At 47.0% G+C, this 14,462-nt stretch overlaps 1 protein-coding gene across 8 annotated transcripts in view; it reads left to right on the plus strand.

The window, feature by feature from the left end:
- ELAVL4 (ELAV like RNA binding protein 4) overlaps positions 1 to 14,462 on the plus strand; it is a gene marked incomplete at both ends in the record, with an annotated part of 82,799 nt that overhangs the window by 63,971 nt on the left and 4,366 nt on the right. For all 8 annotated transcript variants that reach the window (XM_079696781.1, XM_079696782.1, XM_079696783.1 and 5 more), the window contains 2 exons: positions 11,456 to 11,609; positions 13,545 to 13,770. In XM_079696781.1, the coding sequence (XP_079552907.1) occupies positions 11,456 to 11,609; positions 13,545 to 13,770 (380 nt within the window). The remainder of the gene's footprint in view (positions 1 to 11,455; positions 11,610 to 13,544; positions 13,771 to 14,462) is intronic.

A 14,462-nucleotide genomic window follows, 5' to 3' on the forward strand; every position in this document is an offset into this window, starting at 1 on the left:
TTTAGCTTCCAGCCCCCCACCCCACCCCCCGTTTGTCTCCAACAGAGATCACTTTAGATGCTGAGAAGCACTGAGCAAAATGGCTGTGGGTTCTGGAAGATGATCCCCAATACTCCTGGACCCGCAGTGGATGCCCGTCGCAATCCTGAACCTCTGCAGGGCATTTACAAGAGCAGCTTCTGAATTCCAGCCTCTTTCAAAGAAGCACTCTGTTGAATGCAGTTGCAGTAGTCCAGCTCTGTGTTGCATTAATTAGGAACAAAGAAAAGTAGATGGTTCTGTAGTAGCTTCAAAAGAGGGATATGTTTACCAAAAGTTTGGATTGATATACAAGTTACACTGAGAGCCTTCAGTAAAAAGTGATCCAGAATGGAATTTGAGGATGTAGGATCCTAACCCTTTCCGTGCAGTGGGACACCTGTTTGGGTTTTAACCTGAGTTTGAGGACCAGGATTAGAAAAGCGTTCACTGCTCTGCCTCTGAGAGAAACTTGTCTCTCATGGGAGCCACAAACATGCGAAGGAGCGCCTCTAATGCAGTGAGATGGGGACGGCCACAGGGCTGCAGGGGTTCCCACTTGACTGGGGTAGAGGAGCCGGAGTAGGGAGCTGTGCACGGTTTGAGCAGGAGAGGGATCTGGTCAAAGTAAAGCTCCAAGTAGGTTCACCTGGCACTGGTGCATCACTTAGGTTGTTTGATGAACGAAACCAGAGGCTTGCAGGCTGCCGTGCTAAGTTTTTGTCAGCCTTAGACTTTGGTTTTCCTCAGCTCTATTAGGAGCTTTTTGACTCATTTTAAAAGCAAAACAGGCTTATTTATAAATAATTCAGAAAATTCATTATCATGTGATGAAGGCAATGTCAGCCATTCCCAGCTCCATGCTATCAACGTTTTTATATTTTTCCTTCCTTTTCTCATTGCATTACATTTACAAATGATGTTGTGGCTTTTCTCTTCCTAATCATTGCATTAAGCTATTACTCAAATTATAAAAATATGAATTTAAAGAAAGCATTCCCAGAGCACAGCTCTTGTGCAAAGTGGAGGTGTGAGTGATTTCAGGATTAGGTCGGGAGGAGGGGACAAAAAAGCTGTTCCTGCCACTCTGACTGAACCCAGGAGCGTTGGCCCTCAGTCAGGAGAGGAGGTGAGAGAGTAAAAGAGAAGCTTTATCGCGAGGCAACAGCCCAGTTCCAGAGGGAGCAGAGCTAGAGGAGGGGAAGGTGTGTGAGTGAAGCCTTTTCAGAAGGGGAAAAACCCTGCTTCTCCAAGGGAAGGAGAGCAGCTCCTCTATTTCAGCCTCTTGCTCTGATGTTGCTTAGCCATTTCTCCATTTTCGCGTTATTCTTCTAATAGCACTAACGGTGCCTCCAGGGGATCTTTCCACACTTGAGTTTTGCAGTTTCCAGTTTCCAGCCCCTCCTGCTTCTTTCTCTTGCCAGGGGTCATCAGGGAGCCTTACCTCCCTCCCTCCGCGCCCGCAATCCACCTGCCTTGCTAAAGGCCTCCATTCCGCTGAGGCATCTTTTCTTTGCTCTTGGCATAAGCAATTATTTCTCCTATCACTGCTCTTAATGCTTCCCGGAGAGTTAGCAGATCATTTTCTGCTGGCAGATATCACCCCACCCAGAAATGATAGACGACCTCCCTCAGTCTCGTTAATAATAAAAAGACATTTTCTCTCCTCCCGCATTATGGCTGTAGTCAGAGCCGGTGTGGGAGTGCTTCCCTGCCAAGGTCAGCAGGGGCGACTGGATCACTGAATCCCCGAGGAGTGAAGAGAGGGGGTGGCAACACCAGTGGAAACGGCAGACCCGTCTACCCCAGTTGTACCAGGCACTTTCTCTCCTGTGACACATTCCGTTTGGCTGCTTTGCTTCCTAGCGCCCTGTTAACTTCCGTTGAGTGATTAATTTCAGATACAGATGTAGGAGTTTGAGAGATGGAAATACAGTTCCCTTACTCTGCCCAGTGAGGCTCTTATGTTCCCAGTATCTTAAAGGTCATCCACAGTGTCCTGTGTCTGGGTTACAAAAGAAAATTGGGCAGGCGCATGTTACAAGGACACTTAAGTTTTCAGAAGTGTGTGGAATGAGGCTTTGAGGCTTAGCTGTCTACAAGTGTAAAAGATCCCACAGTGTGATGTGAGCTGCTTAAAAAAAAATTCAGCGCACCCCAGGTATCTTAGGAGAATTGTGGACTCCAGATCCCAGAAAACAGTGGTTCTTTCTTGTCCACTCTGGTCAACCCATCCCTGGTGTCTTGTCTCAATTTCTCAGCTCCACGTTTTGAAAAGACAAGATGCTCTAAGTGTTGTCCAGAGGCAAATGAGGAAGATGGCCAAACGGTGCTGCACTCACATATTCACTCCACAAAGGTTGCTTTTCCATTCTCTAGAGAAAAAAAAAAAGTGACTCTGAAGCTCAATCCTATATGTCAAGAATCTGGAAAGAGAATCTATGTGTCTACCATTTGCCTTGGGTGGTAGTGAGTCCCTGATTGTCAGACACATGCAAATGGAGTCCTTAGGGGTGACTTAGAGGGATTCCTATACCAGGCTGGAGTCTGACTAAATGATTCTAAAGGTTCCTTCTAGCTCTGAGATGCTATAACTTTGTGTTGTTCCTGGGCCCTGAGCTGTTCTGTCTAGTAGCCACTAGCCATAAATGGCTCTTTACATCTGAGTTTAAAATAATTAAAATTAAATGAAAAGTTCAGTTCCTCAGTCACACTAAGCATGTTTGAAGTACTCAATAGCCACCTGTAGCTGGTGGCTACCATGTTGGACAGCACAGATCTAGAACGTTTTCTTGATCCCAGAAAGTTCTGTTGGACAATGCTGGCCTAGAACATCAGCGGCCCTGGGGAATAAAGGATCACTTCTCCATGGTTACCATGAAGCCCCAGAGCAGATCAGCTGGTCTGTCAAAGGTCACAGAGCCACATCCCTCTCCCCTTCCCCCTTGCTGTCCATTCAAAAGAGCTCTGAGTTCAGATGGAGAGTCCGGTCCAGCTCTGTTAGAAACTACTAGGATGACCTTGGACAACTTAGTTGATTTCTCTGGACTTATTTCCTCATCTACAGAATGGTTCCTTCCAACTTTAAGTCTAACTAATAAAATATTATAGCGTGATCTCTCCAGCTTGGTAACTTTCCAGGGAAAGTAGCAGTTTGTGCCAAGTACATGGCTTCTATTTCACTGTCCACGATAGCCTGGCATAGTGGAAAGATCCCAGAACTTAGTCATATCCAGCTTTGTCTTGGTTCAGCTGTGTGACCTTGGACAAGTACCTGACCTCACTGAGCCAGAGTTTGTCATCTGGAAAATGGAACTAATAATATCTCACTTATAGGTAGCCCTGGCTTATAGTGGATTGCTTGAGTAATGCTCCCCAGCATGAAGATGATAGTGAATAGGGTTACCCCTAAGGTAAAAATGACGTGGGGAGGGGGCAGACATTTTCCCCATCTACATGTTTCAGAGATACATAAAGAATGAATCTAAGTCTTACTTTGTGTAATGGAAAGTATCATGGAGCTTCCAAGTGGCCACATCAGTCTTACCAGTAGAGCAAGATTCAGGAGTTGAAGTTTAGTGAAGAGACTCGGTGCCTTAAACCCTGAATCTGAGACCAGCTCTTCCGCTAACCAGGCCATAAAACCTTTAGCATATCTCTCCCTTCTGGGGGTCACTAGACAGACAGCAAGGTCCTCATACCAATAATCCCCCTTGATAATTAGATGGACTTTTTAAAAGAAGTCTTAAGGCACACAAATTCTATCACCACACCATTTTTTAAAAGAATTCTTTATCCAGCCTACTCTGTGCCAGAAGTACTCTCATGATATTCTTGGATACGCTTCAAATCTGTGGTTCCCTCTAGCTCCTTCTCCACGTCAGAGTCAGTGCCTGGGAAAGGAGCTAAAATGCATTCATTACATACAGTGTATTACACATTTTGTTTCAATTCAGAGAACGTTATTGTGCTCCTGCCCTACATAAGGCTTTGAGATTAGATGCCACAGAGGGTCTGCAGAGACCGCTAGAATGCTCAGACTATTTGGGCAGATGAGGTGTTAGCACAGATGGCTGTGATGGGAGGCAGGGTGTGATAGCTGCTGCCACTGAAATGTGTATCATCTGTAGAGTCCAAGGAGAGAGCAGTCATTTGTGCCTGGGCTTCATGGAGGAGGTGGCATTCAGGCTGGGCCTGGAAGGATGGGCAGGAGTTCATTTTGCCACGAGGATGAACAGATAGTAAGAACCAGAGACATTCTGTTTGAATTGAGGCATGGGGTGCTTAGAGGGGTTAGCAGGAGATGAGAGGCTGGGCCAGATCCCAGAGGGCCTTGGATGCTCAGGTAAGGGATTTGAGCTTCCATCACAAGGTGCTGGAGGAACACTGAAGGTTTTGAGCAGCAAAAAGTAGCACAATCAGAACTCATTAGAAACATTACCATCAGGTTGCCCATGATAAAAGAATATCATATCAATCATAGATCATATATCAGGTGGTGGGTGGGGGAAGTACGAGAAGTGGGGCCACATAAGCAGACACCTGTCCTGCCTGTGGGCAGGGCTGCGGCCACAGGCACAGGGGTGATCTGGTCCCCACAATGAAAACTCTTGTTTCTAGGAGCCAACTGGCTTCTTTTTTCTTTCCCAGCTCCTGGTGGTGGGATCAGAAGTCCCAGGGAGGGTGTGCTCCTAGAAGGCCCTGGAAGCACCAGAGTCTGTTCTCTGCTGCCATCCTCCTGGTCTCTTTGGAATGTCTGTCCCCAGGGATCTGTTTGCTCTAGGGAGTTTCTGCTCACTCAGAGAGTACGGTGTTACAACAGACAGGGGAAAATCTGCAGCCTGATCTTCTGAAAGGAGTGTGTCTCCTCTGCTAGACTAATAGTCCTACATGTCAGGGACTGTTGTATTCATCTTTGTACCCCCAGTGTCTGGCATAAGGCCTAAGTACACAACAATTGTATCCAAGCCACTATTTATTGAGCACTTACTGCATGCAGGGCATAGTGCCTAAGAATTGTATATGCATTAGCTTGTTTAACGCTCTAATAGCTCTATTAGAAAGCTTCTAAACTAGGTTATTCAAGTGATATAGCTCAGAAAGTGTAAGTGACTTACCTCAAGGCTTACCATTTATAGCTAGTAAGTGATTAAGATTTAAATCTACATCTCTTTAACCCCAAAACTCTTGCTCTTAACCCGTCTCCATTCCAGAATAGATGCTCCATTTCAGTTAAAGTAACATAAATGAGAAGCTCCTTGGAGTGACCTGTCTCAAAATATCATTGCCTGATGCTCTATCACCTATCAGTGAGACCCACAAGATAAGGGGTGTTGAGGACAGGAAGGATACTCCTAGTGTGTGGAGCCAGAATAGAAATAGGAGAAAGTTGGAAGCTACAGGGGAGACAGGTTTGAACTCAGCAGAAGGAAGAACTTTCCAATAATCAGTGATGGCCAGTGATGGTGGAGGATGCCTCGTAAGGTCACGAGCTTCCTGTCTTTGGAAATGTGTAAGGTGGTTGGCCAGCTGTCTTACATCCTGACCTGAACTTTTTTTTTTTTTTTTTTTTTTTGCGGTACGCGGGCCTCTCACTGTTGTGGCCTCTCCCATTGCAGAGCACAGGCTCCGGACGCGCAGGTTCGGCGGCCATGGCTCACGGGCCCAGCCGCTCTGCGGCATGTGGGATCTTCCCGGACTGGGGCACGACCCTGTGTCCCCTGCATCGACAGGCGGACTCTCAACCACTGCGCCACCAGGGAAGCCCTGCCCTGAACTTTTGAGGTCACTTCCAACATCAGGTTTCTGTGAAACAGATTTCAAGGATAATGCTTTCTGCTGAGATCACCAGCGTCACCGGTCACCCTTATTTCCCCTTACCATGAATTATGGTTGTGGAGATTAGCAGTTTTGTGAATAGAATGCCTAGCTCGTGAAAACATCCGGTTAGTGGTAGAGATCCTTGTCATTCAAAAGGGCCCAACAAATGACACCCCTGTTTTGTACATCCAAGTTTTAAACCAATTGAGAGATAAGGCAAAAAGAGAAAAACTTATGGAATCCTAAGTTCTTTATTAATGATTAAGGCCCAGATGGATTCCGTGGACACAATGGGCTTCCTAACATGGAACCCCACACTTTGACAGATTGACATACTGTGTCACAGGTGCTCTGGACCCCATAGGCCTCCCCACAGGAGAGCATAGGCGGCTCCCATAGAACTTAGAGCCTGGAGTAGAAAGTGGGCTTCCGGCTGGCATCTGGCTCCCAGAAGGGAGGAAGCAGGCAGAGTCTGAGGCACACATGCTCACTTCCCTTGTTGAAGCCTATTCAGAGCCACTGCCCCACTTCCCCAGAGAAGAGGGGCTGCAGGGGTACAAAGAGGCCTGGACTGTTACTCCAGGGGGCATATCCTCCGCATGGGAGGAAACGCCGGGTGTGGGAAACGAGTCTCCCCCGGTCAGGAGCAGCGCTCTGTATTACACTCCCCACTTGTTTGATTACTTCCCTCACCAGACTGTGGAACCCTTAAAGCAAAAACTCTCCCAGCACAGGGCCTGGCACACAGTAAGAGTTCAAGAAGGGGAGGAATGAATGAACTCTCATCTTCTAATACCAGTGTTTTCCTAAAGAAGCCCCTTTCCTCTCATTTTACCCTCCTCATAGCACTCAAGATCTTGTCTTTATCATGCTTTGCAACTGCTCTCTTTTTCTGTACCGTGGCGGGTCAGACAGGGACCAAGGTGTTGCCCGATGACTCAGGAAAGCTCTTCCCCGGGCCGTGCTGTTCCTCCCACCCTGCCAAGCCCTGGCTGTGAGCAGGTGAAGGAACCTGTGAGTGCTGTGTCGCAAGGGGCAGCCCCAGCCCTGGTCCTGCTGCCCCATCTGCGATGAATGACAATGCCTGCCTTACCGCAGACAACAGCCTTGTAAAGTCATTTGGGAAAGTGGGAAGTACTTTGTGGATGTGAGGCAGTGGAATCTGTAGGAATGTGCTAAAGGAAATTCATGGCTGCGAAGTGATAAAGGATGATCCAGACCCCCACCAGTCTGATGGAGGAGGACAGTGCTTTATAGATGCTTACTGGTAGTGTTCCAGATGTTTGCTTGTGTGGTAAAATTGGAAGGTGTGTCCCAATGGGGGCTAGTCCCAGACTGACCCACAAAAGCCTATCTGAGTCATCACATAATAATATTTACCAAGTTGATACTAAATTCTAGGTATGTGCTAGACACATTAAGTCTGTCGTCTTAATTCTTTACAATAACCCATCAAAGGAGAATTGTTCCCCTTTTTACCAGTAAAGAAACAGACTTATCAAGATCAAATTACTTGCCCAAGGTCACAAAGCTAGTGAGTACTGGAGCAACCCATGTCTCATAAGCTCTGTGCTGTACTGTCAGTCTTGCAGAGAGTAGGGGTTACTGTGAGCCTGCAGGGATGGGGAGGGATAAGGAGTTTGGACTGACCGTAAATCTTCCATCAAGATCATTTGTACAGTCACCTGCCTTTGGGCCACCCTTACCCAGAGAGAGAAGGGTCATCTCCCCACTCCAGCTCCTGAGCTCCAGAGCAAGATGGGTGCGGGCGTAGAAATACCAGTCTTGTTTTCAGAGGTGCTGGATGAAAGAAGTGAGCAGGATCCTGATGGTCTGAGGCACAGGGTTCTTTAGGGCACTTATTCCAGCGTTGGAAGCCTCGGGCTCTAGTAGGGTTAATAAGCCAGCAATGGCGGACTCTCTGGAGGGACTAAAAGTCAGCGATTTTTTTAGAAATGTTTCAGCCTAACAAAGGGCCTGATACCTGTAGTCACTCAGTTAGGGTTTAATAAATGTATGAAGAAACTTGAAAAGTTTCGATACTGGGGCGAGCATTTGGATGTTGAATGTGGGAAGATCCTTTTCCTGTTGTTTTTCGCCCCCTCCCACTTCTGCAGGTTTCCTAGACAGGGAGCTAAGAGAGCAATAGACCTAAGTTTCCAAATAGAGGAGAAAAACTAAGCGGGATTTAGGCTTGGTGAACGATTGAGGTGCTGTTCACCCTAGGGATGTGTCACTGCTCAGTGACTGGGGTCTGTCACAGTAATTCTCCCTCTCTGAGATTCTGCCTCTGTCAGAATCCCCTTTTGGGGAAATGGTTTTGGTTCTGTCATTGACTTTCCAGTTCCAGCTCCTTTTCCCTAGCAGATCTGTCCCCAGCCTTCTCTCCCCTGTACCCCAGCTCTAGCTGCCCAAAAATAAGGGGATCAAGGTCATTACTACGCATTGTGCATTTATTGGGTGCCAGGCAGGCACTGCACTAAGCCCTTGACCTTCATCATCTCTTTTGTCCTCACTACAGAGGAGGGCTATCATCAGGCCATGGCTCCCTGACCCCACCACACACTGTGATACGACCTGCATCACCACCAGTCTCACCTCAGCTCTATCTCCTTCCTGGCCCTTTTAACCCTTAATTAAAAGGGAGACTAAGGCTTCCCTGGTGGCGCAGTGGTTGAGAGTCCGCCTGCCGATGCAGGGGACACGGATTCGTGCCCCGGTCCAGGAAGATCCCACATGCCGCAGAGTGACTGGGCCTGTGAGCCATGGCCACTGAGCCTGCGCGTCCGGAGCCTGTGCTCCGCAACGGGAGAGGCCACAACAGTGAGAGGCCCACGTACCGCAAAAAAAAAAAAAAAAGGGAGACTAGCCTCCCCTTCTCTATGTTCCAGCCCCACATATACAGCCCTGGAATGGCACACATCTTGTGGCATTATGATCATTGGTCCATATACGCACCATTCTTCCATTCAACTTATTTATTGAGTACCTGCTGTGTGTTGCCTGTTGCCCCTGTTGGACTTGGAAGTCCTTTAGGGCAAGAGACCATGCCTGTTCTTGCTTGTTGTGTATCCCCAGCATACAGCACTATGCCTGGCTCATAGTAGAGCCTCAGGAAATGCTCGCTAAGAGAGACCTCTAAATCTAGTTCTCGAACAAGATTTAGTCCTTCCAAGCCCTGATACTGGAGAATGGGAAACATGTCTCTTAGCTCTTAGCTTAGTAGGACAACACAGCTATGACTTAATAGGAAAACACAGAATGCTTAGCTCTCAGCGATCCCCTTAAGTGGAGGAATCCAAGCTGCAGTTAACCCAAAGAGCCATTAATGCCCAAGTCATTCATTATGATCCGTGGGTGTTCATTCACTCTTTCAGTGGGTGTTAAGCACCCTGCCTGCAAGTATCAGGCTCTGTGTTGGGATCTAGAACCACAGAGATGAATAAGACACACATACACAACCCATGACCTCAAGGAGCTCAGCAGACTAGATAGAGAGATGGAAAATCAAGGTCAGATGGCTTAAGTACCATGGGTGCGGTTCATCGAGAGCACTGCGAGGGGGGTTTTTAGGAGGAGGTAAGATTAGGAGAAGCTGTCTAGAGAAGGTGGCATTTGATCTGGGCCTTAAAAAGAGCAGGATTAGGACCTGAGGAAGTAGGTGGAAAAATGTTCCCTGTGAACAAAAAACATAGAGGTGGGAAGGTATGTTTTTGCGGAGCATGAAGATCATTCAGACAATTAATTTGTCAGTAATTGGCAGGGGTGAGACAAGGGTGACCCTCATTACCATAGACATGTCACTGTGATGTTTTTATTTCCCTCTTCCTACTGCTCCCTCCTCATGCCTAAAACATAGTTCTGCTAAGTTATAACCTGAAAGGACAGGGGTAGGAGAACCTTGTGTAGAGTGATGCCCTGTCCTGGCAGTCACATGGGATTCTTGGTCCTTCAGTCCCCACCCCCAGATACACACACAGGGACCCTCCATGAAATGGCCTCTGTGCATGTCATCCATGTGCTGGGAAGGAGCCTACAGAGGCCACCCATGAGTTTCTAGAAGAGGTAAATGCTCAGACTGGCTGCCTTGCTCCATTGGCAGGAGGAGGCCAGCAAGACAGGTTAGTCACTCACATCATTTTATCTGTTGAGTCAACATCTATTTTTAGGTGTGGAACCCAGAAGGGGACCTGGCATCTCTGCATGGAAAGGGAGAGGGTGCCATGGGTGAGGGTGTCTGCTCATCCTTCACGCCTCTTTGCGTGATCCGCTGCTAGGCCCATTCTCAGGTGCAAGGTCTCCTTCCCTGCTGGAGGTTCAGTTCCTAATGCCAAAAGTCCAGTTTAACATGTATAATTCCTTTTGCAAACATGCTTTTGTGTATGAAGAGCACACATACACACACACATACTCACTCACTCACCCCTATAGTCTTAGCAGGTCCTGTGAATTGGTTATACCAATTAAATAAAACTAAAAAATGCTAATAAGGCATATAGGTCCCTTCCTGTCCAACATTGTCGGATGTGCTCCGAAATGACTGTTTTCATCATCTATTCTGAGCCATAACCGCCCCAGAAATAGCTTTAGCAGGAAAGTGCTTTTGTTAGACTAGCTGTAAATTATATTTCAAACGTCTGATGTTGTTTTCTTAAAAAATAAATAAATAAGTAAATGAAAGTCTAAAATTAATGACTGCTGGGGTTTGCTTTGCTTATGTGTACTGCTACAGATTTGGCTTCTTGCAGATGGAATTTCAGATCTGTTTACACTTCTGTGTTAGCTTTTAGGGGGAAAAAAAAAAAAAGCAGTTGGGAGATCCGGGAGGACAGATTTACAAAGTCGAACTTATTCTAACCATCGGTGAGGCTCACTTCTCTCTCCACTGCCCTCTCCCTCCCTCCTTTCCATCGTGCCCTCATTTTTTTTTTTTTGATTGTGGTTTCATCTGCTCCGCCTCAAAGTTAGAAGGCAACTGGTTCTTGCAGATGTTATGACAAGGTCACATATCCAGTTTCGCAAGCAGATGTTCATTCAGCCCCATTTCACCAGCACTTTGTCATTCAGTGAGAGCAGACCTTGTGGGAACAGATTGGAACAACGCAAAAGATGGGACATAAAAAAATCTTGCAGAGAAACTGATCGCCTTTATGTGTTCAAGAAGGGGATGGGGGTGGGGCGGGGTTGGCAAGGAAAGAAATCTGCAGAGCAGAATTTCATGGGTTTTTTTTTTTTTGGTTTCTTCAAAGATTATTATGTGTTGGATACAGTAAATCATCTATACACCCACATCCAGGAGGTACATCTTCAGAACTCCATGCGTGGGTAGTTCTGCATTTAACAGCTGCCATACAGTAGCTGTTTTGTTCTGCACTTAGAGACCCTTATCTGTGCATTTGTTTTAAGTTATCACCAACTCGCCTTTTGTTCCTCTATTGCTGTTCTCCTGGTTCTCATTACTATTACAAAAGTAGCTAAAAATCTGAACTACAGAGTCATTTGAACTGACACTGTGAGTTAGAATGATAGACGCGGGGCTGTCATCTCAGTTGTCGACTCAGTCTCTACTCAGAGGGTGTTGCCTGTAATGGATTTAGCACCTCTTGCCTTTTCCTAGGTCTCATATGCCCGTCCAAGCTCTGCCTCAATCAGGGATGCTAACCTGTACGTTAGCGGCCTTCCCAAAACCATGACCCAGAAGGAACTGGAACAGCTTTTCTCACAATATGGCCGTATCATCACCTCACGAATCCTGGTGGATCAAGTCACAGGTTAAGTATTTTTTTTGCCATTATTCTGTGTCTCAGTGTCACCAGCCAGTGCCTTGTGACCCATAGGAGCAGAGAGGTAGTGGTTACTTGGGGAAAAGGATATGGGTCATGAGTAAACAGATTTTTGACCTAAGAGAAAGACTTCTTATCAATCAACTGCCGAAATTTAAAATGGGCCATCTTGGGAAGTAGGAGATCTCCATCGTGGGAATTGTTCCAGCAGCAGCTAAACTACTTGGCAGAGTTGTAAAGAGGATTCAGCCATCAGGCTGAGAGTGGGGCTGAATGACCTTCAAAGTCTCTTTCAACGCTCAACCAAATAATATTACTTTTGTATGTGAAAAGAGCCGATATGTATAGCTCTGTCTCCAATGATAGCATTGTAAAGTTAGAGGCAACCTCAAACTGCCTCATTTCACACATGAGGAAACAGAGGTCCAAAGTGGGGCATGTGACTTCTGTCCAGTTAGTTAGCAGCAGTGCAGGGATAACCCAGGATCTGGTGCTGTGATCCTTTGGCCATCATAAAGAAAAGCAACCACCACCACCACCTGTCAGTAAGAAAGGCACCCAGGTTGCATTTTTTTTTTTAATTGGAGTACAATTGATTTACAATGTTGTGTTAGTTTCAGGTGTACAGCAAAGTGAATCTGTTGTACAAATACATATATCCACCCTTTTTAAGATTCTCTTCCCATATAGGCCATTACAGAGTATTGAATAGAGTTCCCTGTGCTATACAGTAGGTCCTTATTAGTAATCTGTATTACATATAGTAGTGTGTATGTGTCAATCCCAGTCTTCCAATTTATCCCTCCCTCCCCTTACCCCCAGGCTGCATTTTTGATGACAGAAGGTTTTCACCTACTCTAATTTAAAACACCCCCTGGGAGCCATTTAGCATGTGTTTATCATTTGACTATTGCAACAAACCCTCACTGAAAGCAGCTCTGCCCCAGACGCTGTGCAGAGGGACACCAGTGACCAGGGATGAAGGCGGCACAGTCCTGCCCGTACAAGACTCCAGTGTGATGAGTACCTGCTAGGGCTGTCCATTGCCCAACAAGAGCTCAGGAGAAGGCGTGCTGTGCCTGGTGGGCACTGTTGGGAAGGAAGTTTCCATCAAGGAGGTGATGTTTGAACAGAGTTTTGGAGGATGACTTGCAGTTATCTGGCAAGAAGGAGGGACAGAGCATGCTAGGTGGATAGGATGTATCCTGTAGAATAGGTGGATAGGACATACCCTAAGGCGTGGAGTTGAGGAAGAACATAACCTGTTCAAGGAATATCTGGCAGTTCAGCATGGCTGACATGAGGTTCAACAGGGGGTTGGGGCCAGATCATCAAGGGCATTAAATGCCACGCCAAGAAGTCTGGAATTCGTCCGTACGCAGCATGGAGCTATGGAAGGGATTTTTGTGGGTTTTGTTCATTTGTTTTTCTGTGTTTGGAGTGGGGAGCAATGAGGAATAGGTACCATGCACAAGGTAAAAAATTGAAAAGGTACAGAAAAAGTATAAAAGATGTTTTTAAATGGTATAATATGGTCAGAGTTTGCTTTTCAAATAGATTATTTAGTTGCCAGGTGTGGTGGACACATTGGAGGACTGGAAACTGGACAGTGGGTGATCAGTTACAGCAACTAAAGGGAGACCTGAGGACTGAGCAGGGTGGTGGGGTGGGGGCGCTGGAAGGGACAGATGAGAAAGATGCCTGTGTTCTGTGGGTAGGAGTCACAGTCCAGGGCCATGATGGCAGAAATGCACGCAGGTGCATTTTGATGGGTGAGAAAGATTCAGGAAGCCAGGCTCAGCCCTGGCCCCGCAGGTGGGCTGAGTCCCCAAGGAAATCCATGGGACCCAGCGCATCTCTTCCTGGAGATGTTTACCAGTTTGGTTTGTTCACTCTTTACCAAGGCTCTTTCTCTTTCCCCAGGAGTGTCCAGAGGGGTGGGATTTATCCGGTTTGATAAGAGGATTGAGGCAGAAGAAGCAATCAAAGGGCTGAATGGCCAGAAGCCCAGTGGTGCTACGGAACCAATTACTGTGAAGTTTGCCAACAACCCCAGCCAGAAGTCCAGCCAGGCCCTGCTCTCCCAGCTCTACCAGTCCCCCAACCGGCGCTACCCTGGCCCACTTCACCACCAGGCTCAGAGGTTCAGGTAGGCGTGCCCACAGGGGAAAGAGCCCTGCTACACGAGTGCTGGACAAGAGCCAGGGAAGTCCACAGCCCTGAAGCATGGGGCGGGGTGAGAACCTCTGCCTCTAGGAATCACTGTGGGAAATTGCCCCCAAATCTCAGTTTCCACTGCTGTAAAGTGTGATGATTGAACCAGATGCTTTTCTAAGCCCCCTTTCAAACTACCGCTGTGACCGTGATTAATCTTCAGATTCTTTGCTTGAAACAAAATTTCTGCATTTAACCAAATAAGAAGGTTCAGTTTCAACAAGAGTTAATCACAGATAAGTGACCACATTCAGCAGTTTAGACTTAAAGCTAAGGCAGTGGCTTTTAATAAAGTCAAAGAAAAGAGCAGCCCAGAAGGCATATCCTTGCCAGGGGGAATGGTTTGGTCTACCCTCCCCCTTCTTCTGCCGGTAACTCTGTTGGGTTGGTGGGGGTAGAGGGGATCCTCTCTTCTCTTTACTCTGACATTGTCAGCAGACTCCAGAAAGACAAGGAGGAAGACTTTGTCCAAGCCTTACTAGTGTTTCCTCTGGGTACCCAACCTCCCAGGACGCTCCAGGTGCAGCGGGGCATTCCCCTTCTCCTGGAACATTTCTGAAAGGCAGATTTCTCTCCATGTAGGCAGTCCAACCTTGACCATGTAGGCAGTCGACCTCTGTTATGCAA

Source organism: Hyperoodon ampullatus, assembly GCF_949752795.1.
Source record: "Hyperoodon ampullatus genome assembly, chromosome: 2".
Taxonomy (NCBI): Eukaryota; Metazoa; Chordata; class Mammalia; order Artiodactyla; family Ziphiidae; genus Hyperoodon; species Hyperoodon ampullatus.